The sequence below is a fragment of the Scyliorhinus canicula genome, chromosome 23 (genome assembly GCF_902713615.1).
Source record: "Scyliorhinus canicula chromosome 23, sScyCan1.1, whole genome shotgun sequence".
Classification (NCBI taxonomy): Eukaryota; Metazoa; Chordata; class Chondrichthyes; order Carcharhiniformes; family Scyliorhinidae; genus Scyliorhinus; species Scyliorhinus canicula.
Window position 1 is genome coordinate 23825069 of NC_052168.1, and position 17115 is coordinate 23842183.

At 44.8% G+C, this 17115-nt stretch overlaps 1 protein-coding gene across 1 annotated transcript in view; it reads left to right on the top strand.

The window, feature by feature from the left end:
- st13 (ST13 Hsp70 interacting protein) overlaps positions 1-17115 on the top strand; it is a 60674-nt gene that overhangs the window by 33272 nt on the left and 10287 nt on the right. Inside the window, 2 exon segments of the mRNA XM_038783531.1 lie at positions 9724-9826; positions 16629-16745. Coding sequence (XP_038639459.1) covers positions 9724-9826; positions 16629-16745 — 220 coding nt within the window.

Below are 17115 nucleotides of genomic sequence, written 5' to 3' on the forward strand. Positions count from 1 at the left end.
TGTCCTTGAGGGCCTTCATCTTTGACTGGAATCGCCTCAGATTGAGCAGCTTCCTGTTCATGACTTCAGTACAATCATCACCATCGTAAAAGGTATCTGATGGGAGATAATAAGGAGAGCGTACCTCAGATTAAAAAAGAAATCCAGGAGGGTGGAAAATAAATGAAAAAGTTTTTTAAATGTTTTCACTGTAAGAAACTAGGCCATGTAATTTCACAAGTCTTGGTAGTTGAAAAAAAGCACTGGGAAGGCTGATGTGGTAAAACAGGAAGACAGTGGGGTTTGTTAAAGTGGTAAAGGAAAGCCCAAGTGAAATGAAGGAGCTGCAAAAGATTGTACACCCTAATCAAGAGGTGATTGATAAGAAGGTGCCAGATGTCTTTAAAGAATTTACTTGTGTGGGTAAAGTTTACTCACAGGAGGAGTAGGTAAAGAAGTCACAATTTTAAGAGATACGGGAGCTAGCCAATCTTTAATGGTAAGAGATGTTTGTTTATTGCCTGCCCCATTATGGTGGGGCAGGCAATAAACAAAGAAATAACGGCTGCATGTAGAAATGGTACAGCAGTTATCATGGGGGATTTTAATCTACATGTCGATTGGTTTAACTTTAAATCGACCGTGGGCATCAAAGGAAATAAGGCAGAGTATCAAATTGAAGGAAAAAGCATACAAAGTGGCAAAGACTTGAGGACTGGGAAATAGGGGGCAACAGAAAGCTACTAAAAAGCTATAAAGAAGAGTAAGATGGATTATGAGAGTAAACTTGCTCAGGGGCAGCACGGTAGCATGGTGGTTAGCATAATTGCTTCACAGCTCCAGGGTCCCAGGTTCGATTCCCGGCTGGGTCACTCTCTGTGCGGAGTCTGCACGTCCTCCCCGTGTGTGCGTGGGTTTCCTCCGGGTGCTCCGGTTTCCTCCCACAGTCCAAAGATGTGCGGATTAGGTGGATTGGCCATGCTAAATTGCCCGTAGTGTCCTAATAGTAAGGTTAAGGAGGGAGTTGTTGGGTTACGGGTATAGGGTGGATACGTGGGTTTGAGTAGGGTGATCATTGCTCGGCACAACATTGAGGGCCGAAGGGCCTGTTCTGTTCTGTGCTGTACTGTTCTATGTTCTATATACAAATAGATAGTAAAAGTTTCTACAAATATATAAAGCAAAAAAGAGTGGTTAAGGTAAATATTGGTCCTTAGAGGATGAGAAGGGAGATTTAATAATGGGAGATGAGGAAATGGCTGAGGAACTGAACAGGTTTTTTGGGTCGGTCTTCACAGTGGAAGACACATATAACATACCAGTGACTGATAGAAATGAGGCTATGACAGGTGAGGACCTTGAGAGGATTGTTATCACTAAGGAGGTAGTGATGGCCAAGCTAATGGGGCTAAAGGTAGACAAGTCTCCTGGCCCTGATGAAATGCATCCCAGAGTGCTAAAAGAGATGGCTAGGGAAATTGCAAATGCACCAGTGATAATTTACCGAAATTCACTCGACTCTGGGGTGGTCCCGGCGGATTGGAAATTATCAAATGTGACACCACTGTTTAAAAAGGAGGTAGGCAGAAAGCGGGTAATTATAGGCCAGTTAGCTTACCTTCAGTAGTTGGGAAGGTGCTGGAATCTATCATCAAGGAAGAAATAGCGAGGCATCTGAATGGAAATTGTCCCATTGGGCAGACGCAGCATGGGTTCATAAAGGGCACATTGTGCCTAACTAATTTAGTGGAATTTTTTGAGGACATTACCAGTGCGGTAGATAACTGGAAGCCAATGGATGTGGTACATCTGGATTTCCAGAAAGCCTTTGACAAGGTGCCACACAAAAGGTTGCTGCATAAGATAAAGATGCATGGCATTAAGGGTAAAGTAGTAGCATGGATAGAGGATTGGTTAATTAATAGAAAGCAAAGAGTGGGGATTAATGGATGTTTCTCTGGTTGGCAATCAGTAGCCAGTGGTGTCCCTCAGGGATCCGTGTTGGGCCCACAATTGTTCACAATTTACATAGATGATTTGGAGTTGGGGACCAAGGGCAATGTGTCCAAGTTTCCAAGTTTCCAGACGACACGAAGATGAGTGGTAAATCAAAAAGTGCAGAGTATACCGGAAGTCTGCAGAGGGATTTGGATGGGTTAAGTGAATGGGCTAGGGTCTGGCAGATGGAATACAATGTTGACAAATGTGAGGTTATCCATTTTGGTAGGAATAACAGCAAAAGGGATTATTATTTAAATGCTAAAATATTAAAACATGCTGTTGTGCAGAGAGACTGGGTGTGCGACACGAGTCGCCAAAAGTTGGTTTACAGGTGATTAAGAAGGCAAATGGGGCTGTTTAGCACAGGGCTAAACCGCTGGCTTTGAAAGCAGGCCAGCAGCACGGTTCGATTCCCGTAACAGCCTCCCCGAACGGGCGCTGGAATGTGGCGACTAGGGGCTTTTCACAGTAACTTCATTTGAAGCCTACTCGTGACAAGCGATTTTCATTTCATTTCAAATGGAGTTTTGTCCTTCATTGCTAGAAGGATGGAGTTTTAAGACTAGGGACGTTATGCTGCAATTGTATACGGTGTTAGTGAGGCCACACCCGGAGTATTGTGTTCAGTTTTGGTCCCCTTACTTAAGAAAGGACATACTGGCGCTGGAGGGTGTGCAGAGGAGATTCACTAGGTTAATCCCAGAGCTGAAGGGGTTGGATTACGAGGAGAGGTTGAGTAGACTGGGACTGTACTCATTGGAATTTAGAAGGATGCGGGGGGGATCTTATAGAAACATTTAAAATTATGAAGGGAATAGATAGGATAGATGCGGGCAGGTTGTTTCCACTGGCGGGTGAAAGCAGAACTAGGGGACATAGCCTCAAAATAAGGGGAAGTACATTTAGGACTGAGCTGAGGAGGAACTTCTTCACCCAAAGGGTTGTGAATCTATGGAGTTCCTTGTCCAGTGAAGCAGCTTCATTAGATGTTTTTAAGATAAAGATAGTTTTTTGAAGAATAAAGGGATTAAGGGTTATGGTGTTCGGGCCGGAAAGTGGAGCTGAGTCCACAAAAGATGAGCCATGATCTCATTGAATGGCGGAGCAGGCTCGAGGGGCCAGATGGCCTACTCCTGCTCCTAGTTCTTATGTTCTTATGAGGAGTTATGTAGTTTGGGAAGAATGTTGCCAGAAAAGGTGGTAATATGTGCAATTCAGGGTGAGAACAGTGGTGTTCCATTATATAAGGTAAGGTTGGAAAGTCCATTGGAGAGTGGTGAAGTGGTAGGAGTAATAGAGAAACTATCTTGTCCAGGAATACAGTTTATCTTGGGTAATGATATATAGCTGGATCGCAGGTGGGAGTGATGCCTACTGTGGTTGATGAGCCAGTGGAAAATCAGACAACTGAAGTGCTGAAGGACGAATATCCTGGGATTTTTCCGGATTGTGTAGTAACAAGGTCGCAAAGTCACAGGTTAAGACAAGAGAGAAATCAAAGAGTGAAGATGAAGTTGAAGTGCAATTATCAGAAATGATTTTTAATCAGATGGTTGAAAAAGAACAAGAACAGGTGGGGGATGAAGTGGATATTCTTAGTTCAGGAAAATTGGCGGAGTTACAACTGAAAAATGGAAATAAAACGGACATATCAGAAAGCATATACGGAAAAGGAATCTGAATGTATACCAGAGTGTTATTATCGTAAAAATTATGTCTTGATGAGAAAATGGAGACCTTTACATATGCAGGTGGATGAAAAGTGGGCAGACGTTCATTCAAGTAGTATTGCCGGTAAGGGAAAAGAAAGGAGGTGTTGCGAGTTGCACATGAGGTACCAGTGGGAGTTCGTTTGGGAATAAGGAACACTCGAGCTAAAATGCAAAAACATTTTTATTGGCCTGGACTACATAAAGATGTAGTTAAATTTTGTCAATCATGTCACACATGTCAAGTGATAGGGAAACCTCACGCAGTGATAAAACCAGCGCCCTTAATACCCATTCCAGCATTTGAGGAACCTTTTACAAGGGTCCTAATTGATTGTGTAGGACCGCTTCTTAAAATGAAAAGTGAGAATCAATAACTTTTGACTATAATGGATGTGTCTATTGGTTTCCAGAGGCCATTCCAGTACGTAATAGTACAGCTAAAAAGATTGTGGAGGAGTTACTTAAATTCTTTACTAGATATGGACTACCCACAGAAATACAATCGGATCAAGGATCGAATTTTACCTCGGTTATTCAAATAAGTTATGGATAGCTTAGGAATAAAATAATTTTTAAATCAACTGCATGCCATCCAGAATCGCAGGGAGCGTTAGAAAGGTGGCATCAGACATTATAGACAATGTTGAGGGCTTGTTGTCAAGATTATACAGAGGGTTGGGATAAAGGAATTCCATTCGTACTGTTTGCAATTAGGGATGCACCTAATGAGTCTATCAAATTCAGTCCTTTAGAACTAATTTTTGGTCATGAGGTGAGAGGACCACTTCAATTGATGAAGAAAAAATTGGTGAGTGAGAAGCCGGAAATTACATTATTGATTACGTGTCAAATTTTAGGGAACAATTAAATAGAGCAGGTGAATTGGCTGGACAACATTGAAAAGTAGCACAACATGTGATGAAACGTGTAGCGGACAGGAAATCCAACGTTCGTAGTTTTGCCAGTGGAGATAAAGTTTTAGTATTGTTACCAGTGGTAGGTAGATTGAAAGGAAATTAAGTGAGGTGAATTATACCCGTATGAGTAGGTTCTTCCCGGAGGTGGAAGACAGATGTGAACGGTGCCAAAGAGGCCCGGCCAACCACGCCCACATGTTCTGGTCTTGCCCCAGACTCGTGGAGTACTGGACAGCCTTCTTCGAGGTTATGTCCAAAGTGGTGGGAGTGAGGGTGGAGCCATGCCCGATAGTGGCGGTCTTCGGGGTTTCAGAACAGCCAGATCTATTCCTGGGGAGGAGGGCGGACGCCCTTGCCTTTGCCTCCCTGATCGCCCGCCGTAGAATCCTGTTTGGCTGGCGGTCAGCAGCACCGCCCAGAGCTGCGGACTGGCTGTCCGACCTCTCGGAATCTCTCCAAATGGAGAAAATCAAATTTGCCATCCGAGGGTCGGACGACGGCTTCCACAGAACGTGGGAGCCATTCATGCAACTGTTCCGGGACCTATTTGTGGCCAATGTACAAGAGGAAGAATAGTCGGGGGAAGGTAGCGGGAGGGGCTACAGGTTCGGTACGGGGGTTCGATGGCTAGCTAAGGCCCAAAACCAAACTAAATAAACATGTTGGGGGGGGGGGGGGGCGGGCGCAGTTACTACTACGAAGATGCTTACCTGTAAATATGTATGTTAATTTTTGCGTGTTTGTTTGTTGTTTTTTTTTTTTTTTTTTTTTTTGTTCTTTTTCTCTCCTAACAATTTGTAATTTGTTCAATATAAAATATGAAAACTGAATAAAAACATTTATAAAAAAAAAGTGAGGTGAATTATGTGGTAAAAACGCCAGATAGAAGAAAGACTCACCGAGTGTATCATGTGAATATGCTTAAAAGGTACTTTGAAAGGGAAGGAGAGAAAAAGGAGGAGGTTTGAATGATTCTAACTCAAGTGACAAACCAAATCCAGATGACTCTGAATTTGACATACCTCAAATTAAATTGGAAAAAGAGGATGTTCTTAAAAATTGGGATAAATTGTTGAGTTACCTTCCAGAGCAAAAATAAACTGACCTGAAAGAGTTATTGATATCACATGGGCAAGTTTGTGGAGATAAATTGGGAAGTACTAAAATGGCTATACATGAAAATGAAATGAAATGAAAATCGCTTATTGTCACGAGTAGGCTTCAAATGAAGTTACTGTGAAAAGCCCCTAGTCGCCACATTCCGGCGCCTGTTCGGGGAGGCTGTTACGGGAATCGAACCGTGCTGCTGGCCTGCTTGGTCTGCTTTCAAAGCCAGCAATTTAGCGTTGTGCTAAACAACCCCTGTTTATGATGTAGATGTGGGAAATGCTGTTCCAATTAAACAACATCCATATAGACTTAACCCTTTTAAAATTGGCACAGGTTAACAGAGATTGAGAGTATGCTTAAAAATGGCATAATTGAAGTGGGTTGCAGCCAATGGAGCTCACCCATAGTGATGGTACCAAAACCAGATGGTACCCAACGGTTGTGTATGGACTATAGAAAGGTTAATGCAGTTAAAAGAATGGACTCTTATCCTATCCCACGTTTGGAGGATTGCATTGAGAAAGTGTGACAATCGGCTTTTATCCGAAAGGGCGAAGGAGATTTCAGCTTTTGTGACTCCAGGTGGTATATACCAATTCAAAGTTATGCCATTTGGCATGAAAAACGCCCCAGCCACATTTCAATGGTGAGCTAACAAAAGTCGTTTCAGGATTACCCAATTGTGCGGTATACATTGATCTGGTAATTTTCAGCCAGGCATGGAAAGAACATTTAAAACATCTGATGGAGTTATTCAATCGACTTCAGGAGCCGGGTTTGGTGGTAAACCATGCCAAAAGTGAATTTGGTAAAGCCCAAGTCACTTTCCTTGGCCATACAATCGGACAGGATCGAATGGTCACACAGGATGTGAAACCAACAGTTATTGAGGAGTTTCCAATACCCTTATCACAAGGGCAAATAATGCGATTTCTTGGCATGATTGGATTTACCAAGAACGAAAAGAACAAAGAAAAGTACAGCACAGGAACAGGTTCTTCGGCCCTCCAAGCCCGTGCCGACCATGCTGCCCGACTAAACTACAATCTTCTACACTTCCTGGGTCCGTATCCCTCTATTCCCATCCTATTCATGTATTTGTCAAGATGCCTCTTAAATGTCACTATCGTCCCTGCTTCCACCACCACCTCCGGCAGCGAGTTCCAGGCACCCACTACCCTCTGTGTTTTTAAAAAAAAAACTTGCCTCGTACATCTCCTCGAAACCTTGCCCCTCGCACCTTAAACCTATGCCCCCTAGTAATTGACCCCTCTACCCTGGGGAAAAGCCTCTGACTATCCACTCTGTCTATGCCCCATATAATTTTGTAGACCTCTATCAGGTCGCCCATCAACCTCCGTCGTTCCAGTGAGGACCGAGTTTATTCAACCGCTCCTCATAGCTAATGCCCTCCATACCAGGCAACATCCTGGTAAATTTCTTCTGCACCCTCTCTAAAGCCTCCATATCCTTCTGGCGACCAAAATTGAACACTATACTCCAAGTGTGGCCTAACTAACTAACTCTAAGTGTGATCGAACATTTGTGCAAAAGTTTTGTAGCGTGATTGCTCCACTGATGGGCTTGCTGAAGAAATGTCAAATGTCAGTGGACAGCGGAGTTTCAACGAGCATTTGACTGCCTGAAAGCTGTGATAACCAATGCTCCTGTATTGGAGAATTACAAGGGACCCTGATAAGATTGAACTAAAGTATCTGGCTTTAAAGAAAAATGCTGAGGCGTAGAGAAATGGATGGATTGTGCAGAGACCTTCTTGTCCAAAGAGACTGTCAATCGAGAGAGATTCCAGTTGGAGGAAAAAGAAAAAAATTGACTATATTATACCTGTTTGCGTTTGTTGTTTCTTTTGAAACGAAAGAGTATTTACTGTGCGCATTTCTTAAAGGATAGTGAAAAGGTGAAAAATGAAACCATCTTGAAGTTGATGGTTAATTTTTTCTTGGGGGGGGGAGGTGTCATGTGAGAGTACCTAATAAGAAATGGGTGTTTATTATAGAATAACTGTAGCGGGTGTACCTTTAAGAAATAGGTGTTTATTACTGCAGTGATGTCAGAGTATGGGTTGAGCTGGGCTGTCTGTCAGCTTTTTAGTTTCACTTTGAGAAAAGCTTGGGTGTATCGGGGTTTTTTTTGGTTTCACGTCAGTGTTGGAGCTGCAGTCAGCCAGAGAAGGTGTAATGTTGTTCTCTCTGCCATGTAAAGACTATCTCTTGATCATTTGGTGAATTCAGAGTTATAACTGTGTTCTCCGTAGTGAATTTAAACCTGATGTGCTTCTGTTAAAAGGTTTTTTATGGATGTTGAAAGGAAAGTTTAAGTATTACTTAGTGTTGTATTCTTTGGGGGTTGTATTTGAATTAATGATTGCTAAGAGGTTTACTGTGTTTTGAAATGGTTAAGTTGAGTTCAGAGAATAAACCTTGTTTTGCTTCAAAAATACTTTTCGATTTCTGCTGTACCACACCTGTAGACTGGGCCGTGTGCTCCCCATACCACAATCTATTAAAAGTTGTGGGTCAGCTGAACTCCATGATACACTTTGGGGTTCTCTAAACCCGGGCCCATAACACTGGGCCAGAGCTGTAGGTGAGACTTGGCCAAGACAATAACTTTGACAACACTGCACAATCCTGTCTCCACTTGCTATCCACAGCCAGCAGGAGACGCTGGGCAGTTATTTGAAGCTGATCTTTTTCCCCCCTTTCACTGACCCAAGGATTCTGAAGCCATTTATTTAAATGCTCGCTGAGATCGGCTGAGCTTGGCATGAACCAGCAGTTCAACCTGGAACCCTCTTGTTCTGTACAGTTTAGCTACTGACTGGTTAAACTCCCTTTCGACTCATATCCGAACCCATCGACCTGGAGTGACAGAAAGTTGCCCGCGATCTTGAGGAAGTGCCTAAGAAGGGGACCCCTGAGCCGTGGATTCTGTGTAGTTATAGGTTATTTTCTCCTCTCTCTACTCACAGCAGAGGAAGCCAAGAACTTGTGATGGTCACTCCTTTGCATTTTGTGATACGGGGTACTTTTAGGTAACCGTTTCGCATGTTGAAATAAGGGTTGTGGGTGCCCTGGTAAACCGTGTTTCTGGCTTAGTGAGGTTATCCGCTTCGGGAGCAAAAATAGGAAGGCAGATTATTGTTTGAATGGGTGTAAATTGAGAGGTGGATACTCCGCGAGACCTTGGTGTCCTCGTGCATCAGTCGCTGAAAGTAAGCGCGCAGGTACAGGCAGTAAAGAAGGCAAATGGTAAGTTGGTCTTCATAGCGAGAGGATGTGTGTGTAGGAATAGAGATGTTTTACTGTAATTGTGTAGGGCATTGGTGAGGTATTGGGGTATTGTGTGCAGTTTTGGTGTCCTTATCTGAGGAAGGATGTTCTTGCTATGGAGGGAGTGCAGCAAAGGTTTACAAAGGCTGATTCCTGGGATGGTGGGACTGTCACATGAGGAGCAACTAAATTGGTTAGGATTATATTCATTGGAGTTTAGAAGAGTGAGCGGGGATTTCATAGAAACCTACAAAATTCTAACAGGATTAGACCGGGTAGATTCAGAAAGAATGTTCCCGATGGTGGGGGAGTCCAGAACTAGGGGGCCATAGTTTGAGGATAAGGGTTTTCCTTTTCGGACTGAGGTGAGGAGAATTTTCTTCACCCAGAGAGTGGTGAATCTGTGGAATTCGCTACCACAGAAAGTAGTTGAGGCCAAAATGCTGTGTAATTTCAAGAAGGAATTAGATACAGCTTTTGGGGCTAAAGGGATATGGGGGGAAGCTGGGATCAGGGTATTGAACTCTATGAACAGCCATCATCATAATGAATGGCAGAGCAGGCTCGAAGGGCCGAATGGCCTCCTCCTGCTTCTATTTTCTATGTATCTATTCCTTGTTAGTAGCGTGTGTCCAAGTCTGTTCTAGTAACAGTTATGAGTTTAAAGTGTGCAGTTGTAAGCCTTACTGTGATAATGATTCTATCAAACAGGTTGCTCGGTCACTGGGAGGAAGCAGCAGTGGACCTGGCTACAGCCTGTAAACTGGATTACGATGATGATACCAGCTTCACACTGAAGGAGGTGCAACCTCGAGTAAGTACTGGTCACTGTTTGATGCCTAAATATTGTTTGGACTGGAGAATAGATGGTAAAAAATCTATAATCTGTGCATTTCTAAAGCATGTCTCGTATCTTCAGGCCGTCCCTAAGCATTTTACATCCATTGTGTTACTTTGCAATAGAGTCGCTCTTGTCGGCCAATTGGATTGATGTCGAGCTCTTGGCCAAGTTGCTGCAAGGATTCATGGGTGTGGAATTGGTTTTTCCGACCCAACTCGTTTTCAGATGAACTTTTCCACAAAAAAATATTGTACGGGAAGAGAACCTAGAACAGTACGGCACAGGACAGGCCCTTCAGCCCACAATGTTGTGCCAACCATTTATCCTAATCTAAGATCAACCTAACCTATACCCTTCAATTTACTGCTGTCCATGTGCCTAAGAGTCGCTTAAATGTCCCTAAATACGCTTGACTCCACCACCTCTGCTGGCAGTGCATTCCACACACCCACCACTCTCTGTAAATAACCTACCTCTGACATCTCCCCTATACCTTCCTCCAATCACGTTAAAATTATGTCCCCTCATGACAGCCATGTCCACCCTGGGGGAAAGTCTGGCTATCCACTCTATCCATGCCTCTCATCACCTTGTACATCTCTACCAACTCACCTCTCTGCCTTCTTCGCTCCAGTGAGAAAAGCCCTAGCTCCCTCAACCTTTCTTCATAAGACATGCCCTCCAGTCCAGGCAGCATCCTGGTAAATCTCCTCTGTACCCTCTGCAAAGCATCCACATCCTTCCTATAATGAGGCGACCAGAACTGGACACAATATTCCAAGTGTGGTCTAACTAGAGTTCTATAAAGCTGCAACAAAACCTCCCGGCTCTTAAACTCAATCCCCTGTTAATGAAAGCCAACACACCATACGCCTTCTTAACAACCCTATCAACCTGGGTGGCAACTTTGAGGGATCTATGTAAGTGGACCCCAAGATCCCTCTGTTCCTCCACACTTACAAGAATTCTGCCTTTAACCTGTATTCGGCATTCAAATTCGACCTTCCAAAATGAATCACTTCACATTTATCAAGGTTGAACTCCATCTGCCACTTCTCATCTGCCAGAACTCCATCTGCCAGCTCTGCATCCTGTCAATGTCCTGTTGTAACCTGCAACAACCCTCAACTCTATCTACAACTTTGTGTCATTGGCAAACTTATATTGGCAAACCACCCTTCAACTTCCTCATCCAAGTCATTTATAAAAACCACAAAGAGCAGAGGTCCCAGAACAGATCCTTGTGGGACACCACTGGTCACCGACCTCCAGGTGGAATACTTTCCATCCACTACCACTCGCTGTCTTCTTTCGGACATCCAATTCTGTATCCAGATAGTCAAATTTCCCTGTATCCCATGCCCCCTAACTTTCTGAATGAGCCTACCATGGGGAACCTTATCAAATGCCTTACTGAAATCCATATACGCCACATCCACTGCCGAACCTTCATCAATGTGTCACGTCACATCCTCAAATGAATTCAATGAGGCTTGTGAGGCATGACCTGCCCCGTACAAAGCCAAGCTGACTATCTTTAATCAAACTGTTTTTCGAAATAATCATAAATCCTATCTCCGAATCCTTTCCAATATTTTGCTCACCAGACGTAAGACTGATGGGTCTGTAATTCCCAGGGATTTCCCTATTCCCTTTCTTGAATAGGGGAACAACATTCGCCTCCCTCTAATCATCCGGTACTACCCCAGTGGAGAGTGAGGACGCAAAGATCATCGCCAACGGCGCAGCAATCTCCTTCCCGTTGTAACCTTGGGTATATCCCGTCAGGCCCAGGGGACTTATCTATCCTGATGCTTTCAAAATTTCCAGCACATCCTCCTTCTTAATATCAACCTGTTCGCGTCTATTAACCTGGTTCACACTGTTCTCATGGGCTGCAAAGTCCCTCGTTCTCGTGAATACTGAAGCAAAGTATTCATTTATGGCCTCCCCATCTCCTCAGACTCCAGGCACAAGTTCCCTCCACTATCCCTGATTGGCCCTACTCTCTCTGATCATCCTCTTATTTCTCACAAGTGTAGAACGCTTTGAGATTTCCCCTAATCCTTCCCGCCAGGGCTTTTTCATGCCCCCTTCTAGCTCTCCTCAGTCCATTTTTGAGTTCCTTCCTGGCTACCTTCTAGCCGAGTCAGATCCTTGCTTCCTCAATCTTGCGTAAGCTTCCTACTTCCTCTTGACTAGAAGCTCCACTTCTCCTTGTCATCCAAGGCTCCTTCACCTTACCATTCCTTCCTCGTCTCAGTGGGACAAAACTATTCAGCACTCGCAGCAAACGCTCCTTAAACAATCCCCACATTACTGTTGTGCATTTCCCCAAGAACAATTGTTTCCACTTTCCTCAGCTCGTCTAATAGCAGTATAATTTCCCCTCCCCTAATTAAATACCTTCCCATACTGTTTGTTCCTATCCCTCTCCATGACTACGGTAAAGGTCAAGGAGTTGTGATCACTGTCACCAAAATGCTCCCCCAACAGAGACATCTGACACCTGGCCTGGTTCGTTGCCGAGCACCAAGTCCAATATGGCCTCCCCCCTAGTTGGCCTATCTACATATTGAGTCAGGAATCCTTCCTGTACAAACCTGACAAAATCTGCTCCATCCAAACCATTTGCACTAAGGAGGTTCCAGTCAATATTAGGGAAGTTGAAGTCACCCATGACAACAACAACTTTGTTACTTCTGCACTTTTCCAAGATCTGCTGCCCAATCTGTTCCTCTAACTCTCTGCTGCTATTGGGGGATCTACAGAAAACTCCCAATAAAGTGACTGCTCCTTGTTTCTGACTTCCACCCATACTGACTGTGGACAAACCCTCCTCAACTACCTCTTTTTCTGCAGCTGCAGTGCACTCCCTAATTAACAGTGCCAGGCCCCCCCCCCCCCCCCCCCTCTTTTACCTCCCTCCCTATTCTTCTGAAACATCTAAACCCTGGAACATCTAACCGCCATTCCTGTCCCTGTGAAATCCATGTCTCCGTAATGGCCACAGCATCGTAGTTCCAAGTACTGATCCATGCTCATAAGTTCATCTCCCTTATTCCTGACACTCCTTGCATTGAAACAGACACACTTTAACCCATTCCACTGAGTGCAACTTTGCCCTGTCAACTGTCTATCCTTCCTCACAGACTCGCTGCATACTATTTCTGCCTGTTCAACAGCTACCCTATCCTCTGATCCATAGCTCTGGTTCCCATCCCTTTGCCAAACTAGTTTAAACCCCCCCCTAAGGACTCTAGTAAACCTCCCACCCAGGATATTGGTACCCCTCCAGTTTCAGTGCAATCCGTCCTTCGTGTAGAGGTCCCACCTTCCCCAGAAGATATCCCAATGATCCACATATCTGAAGCCTTCCCTCCTGCACCAGCCCTGTAGCCACGTGTTCAGCTGCACTCACTCTCTGTTCCTTGCTTCACTTGCACGTGGCACCGGTAGCAATCCTGAGAACAGTACTCTGCTTGTCCTGCTCTTTAGCTTCCAACCTAACTCCCAAAAATCACTTTTTAGATCCTCATCCCTTTCTAAGTCCTTGGAGCCTATGTGCACCACGACTTCTGGTTGATCACCCTTCCCCTTAAGAATCCTGTAGACTCTGTCCGAGACATCCCTGGCATCCGGGAGGCCACATACCTTCCGGGAGCCTCGCTCGTGACCACAGAATCTCCTATCTATTCCCCGAACCATTGAGTCTCCTATCACTATTGCTTTTCTATTCTCTCCTTGCACCCCACCCTTCCCTTCTGAGCCACAGAGCCAGACTCAGTGCCAGAGATCTGAAGCCAGGGCCTTGCCCCCGGTAGGTCATAACCTCCAATAGCATCCAAAACGGAATACTTGTTTTGAAGGGGAATGGCCACGAGGGATCCCTGCACTGTCTGCCTATTTGTTTTCCTGCCCCTGACTAACCCAGCTACTCTTGTCCTGTACCTTGTGTGTGGCTACCACCCTGTAACTCTTCTCAATTGCCCCCTCTGCCAAAGTTCATCCAGCTCCAGTTCCCTAACACGGTCTCTGAGCTGGAGTTGGGTGCACTTCCCGCAGATATAGTCAGCGGGCACACCGCTGGTATTCCCCACCCCCTACAGGAGGAGCATGCAACTGCCCTAGCTTCCATCCCCTCTTACCTTACAGAATGTAGCTGCCCTGTGGACCAGCTGGAACTCTGCCCTCTGACTCTGCTCCCAGTCAGCTGTACTCTCTGTAAACTCCCGGCTCCCTTCACGCTCTTTGAAATGAGGGGTAGGAAATGAAAGGAGCACCTTACTTACAGTGCAAAAAGGTTTGCACTGTAGCTGGCTCACCTTTACACTGTGACTCTAGCGGCCTAATCCAATGAACTAATTAACAAGCTCCAGCTACAAGAAGAACCTTTGTTTAAAGCTGATTAAAAATTCACCACCTAGGGCAGCACGGTGGCCTAGTGGTTAGCACAACTGCCTCATGGCGCCGAGGTCCCAGGTTCGATCCCGGCTCTGGGTCACTGTCCGTGTGGAGTTTGCACATTCTCCCCGTGTCTGCGTGGGTTTCGCCCCCACAACCCAACAATGTGCAGGGTAGGTGGATTGGCCACGCTAAATTGCCCCTTAATTGGAAGAAATGAATTGGGTAATCTAAATTTATAAAAAATAAAAAAAATTCACCACCTTCTCAACCAAACAGTGCTGCGCATGGCAGTGCCGGGCAACCATCGTTTGAACCACTTCATGGCATTGCCATAGACCTGCCACTTTTGCGGCCTGGAGGAGACCGTAGAGTGCGTTTATGTTGTCTGTCCCAGGCTGCACTCCCTTTTTGGTTTCTTGACAGCGTTGTTGTTGAGGTTTTCTTTGCACTTCAGCCCCATGCTCCTGATCTACGGACATCTGGTGTGGAAGCGGGGAGGGAGAGTGGGAGAACCTCCTCGTGAACCTGCTCCTGGGCCTGGCCAAACTTGCCATTTATAGGTCCAGGCGACCGAGGGGGTCGTCCAGCCTGACTCTGCCCATCTTCCCCGGCCTTGTTCACGGTCGGGTGTCCCTGGAGCGGGTGCATGCGGTGTCCACGGGCACATTCGCGGCCATCCGTGCTCGGTGGGCACCGCAGGGGTTGGATTGCATTATCGACCCCAATTGTCACGCTTTAAGTTGATAAGTTTTTGTTTCCTTTCTCGTTCTTTTTGGGCTGTGCTCCACTCCCCTCTTTTGTTTTATTTATCAGTTACTTTATGTTCTTTTGCTTGGTTGTCACACTCAGCATCATGCCAGTGTCGGTGGCGGACGCTGACTGCACTCCTGTAAGTGTAGATAAACGTCATCAATTCACAAAGAAGCACAACAAAAATAATAAAGACAAAACACAAACATAAATATTTTTTCTTTTAAAATTATAGTAATAACATACAAAAGGTCTAAACCAAACAGCAACTTTTAAGTTAATTAATTAAATAAAAGAAAGACTAGACTTTAGATAAAAATGAACCCCTAATACCCTCAGTTACCAAACTCTCACTAGAGCACTCTAATGCACCCACATTCAGCACTCCCTCAGTCACCAAACTCTCACTATAACACTCTAATACACCCAAATTCAGCACTCCCTCAATCACCAAACTCTCACTATAGCACTAATGCACCCAAATTCAGCACTCCCTCAGTCACCAAACTCACTATAGCACTCAAATGCGCCCAAATCAGCACTCCCATAGTCACCAAACTCTCACTATAGCACTCTAATACACCCAAATTCAGCACTCCCTCAGTCACCAAACTCACTAGAGCACTCAAATGCACCCAAATCAGCACTCCCATAGTCACCAAACTCTCACTATAGCACTCTAATACACCCAAATTCAGCACTCCCTCAGTCACCAAACTCACTAGAGCACTCAAATGCACCAAATCAGCACTCCCATAGTCACCAAACACTCACTATAGCACTCTAATACACCCAAATTCAGCACACCCATAGTCACCAAACTCTCACTATAGCACTAATGCACCCAAATTCAGCACTCCCTCAGTCACCAAACTCTCACTATAGCACTCTAATGCACCCAACGCCCACCAAACTTTCCTCCTTATTTCCCATGATTACTCCTCAGTGGCTCGGTGTCAAACTTTGCTGACACTCCTGTGAAGCGCTGTGAGGTGTTAATAGGTGCGATCTAAGTTGTGTATTATTTATGTGATGCTAGAAATGCGAAACCGGTGAGTGGACATCGCAATCTTCAGCAGCGAAGAATGCCGTCGCTGTTTAAGACACTGACAGATCTGTGCAGTTGCACATTTCCTTTCTATCGCTGGTGCAGATTCGTTCCCAAATATTTAATTATTTCACATTCATTCAAGCCAGTCCAAGAAAGGAAAATAAAACACCATCATCGGGAGAGGAGGCTGAAAGGGCCGAATGGCCTTCTCCGGTGTTTCTCTATGCAACTGTCTGGTCCCCCAGCAATTTCAATCACTAGTGGTAAATTTCCCCTTTTTCCTAAACCTCTAAAATGTTTGGATATCCAAACTCTATCATCGATTGCTGTTTGCGGAGAGAGTTTCCAACTCTGACTACCCTGTGCGTAAATGTGATTCCTAACTTCGTCTGAAGATCGGGTGAGGATCCTGCAACAATCTTTGACCAGCCATTTAAAATGGAAATCCTGTAGACGTGGCCTGTTGTCGATCGACAATGGATCTGCCTGTCTTTGTGAACCTTAGCCACAGGTTGTCGGGGGTGATTTATCATAAATGATCTGTTAAATATTTCAACATTATTTTAGGCTCAAAAGATAATAGAACACAGAAGAAAATATGAACGAAAACGTGAGGAGAAAGCGATCCAAGAGCGAATAGAACGTGCCAAAAAAGCAAAAGAGGAACACGAGAAAGCACGCAAGGTAAATGGCAAAGTGGTGGAAATCATCGTCTGGGTACAATTTGGGACAAGAGTGAATGCTTCCCAGACAACCCCCTGGGGACGCTCCTTATCTAGGGGTCTGGATGACCCACAACTGGGCCTCCCTTCATAAATTAAATGACACTAATCTGGTTGATGGTGTCAAGTCAGACTTAGAGGTGGAATAACCCCTGCCCTCCCACTGTTTTTGGTGGCCAGGGTTCAGACTATTAAAATGAACATACTCCTGAGATTTTTATTTCTTTTCCAATGTCTCCCCATCTTTCTCCCCAAGTCCTTTTTTTGTCGAAGCTAATAAATTAATGCCCTCCTTTATTTGGGTGGGTAAGACTCCAAGGGTTTTGCTCCAG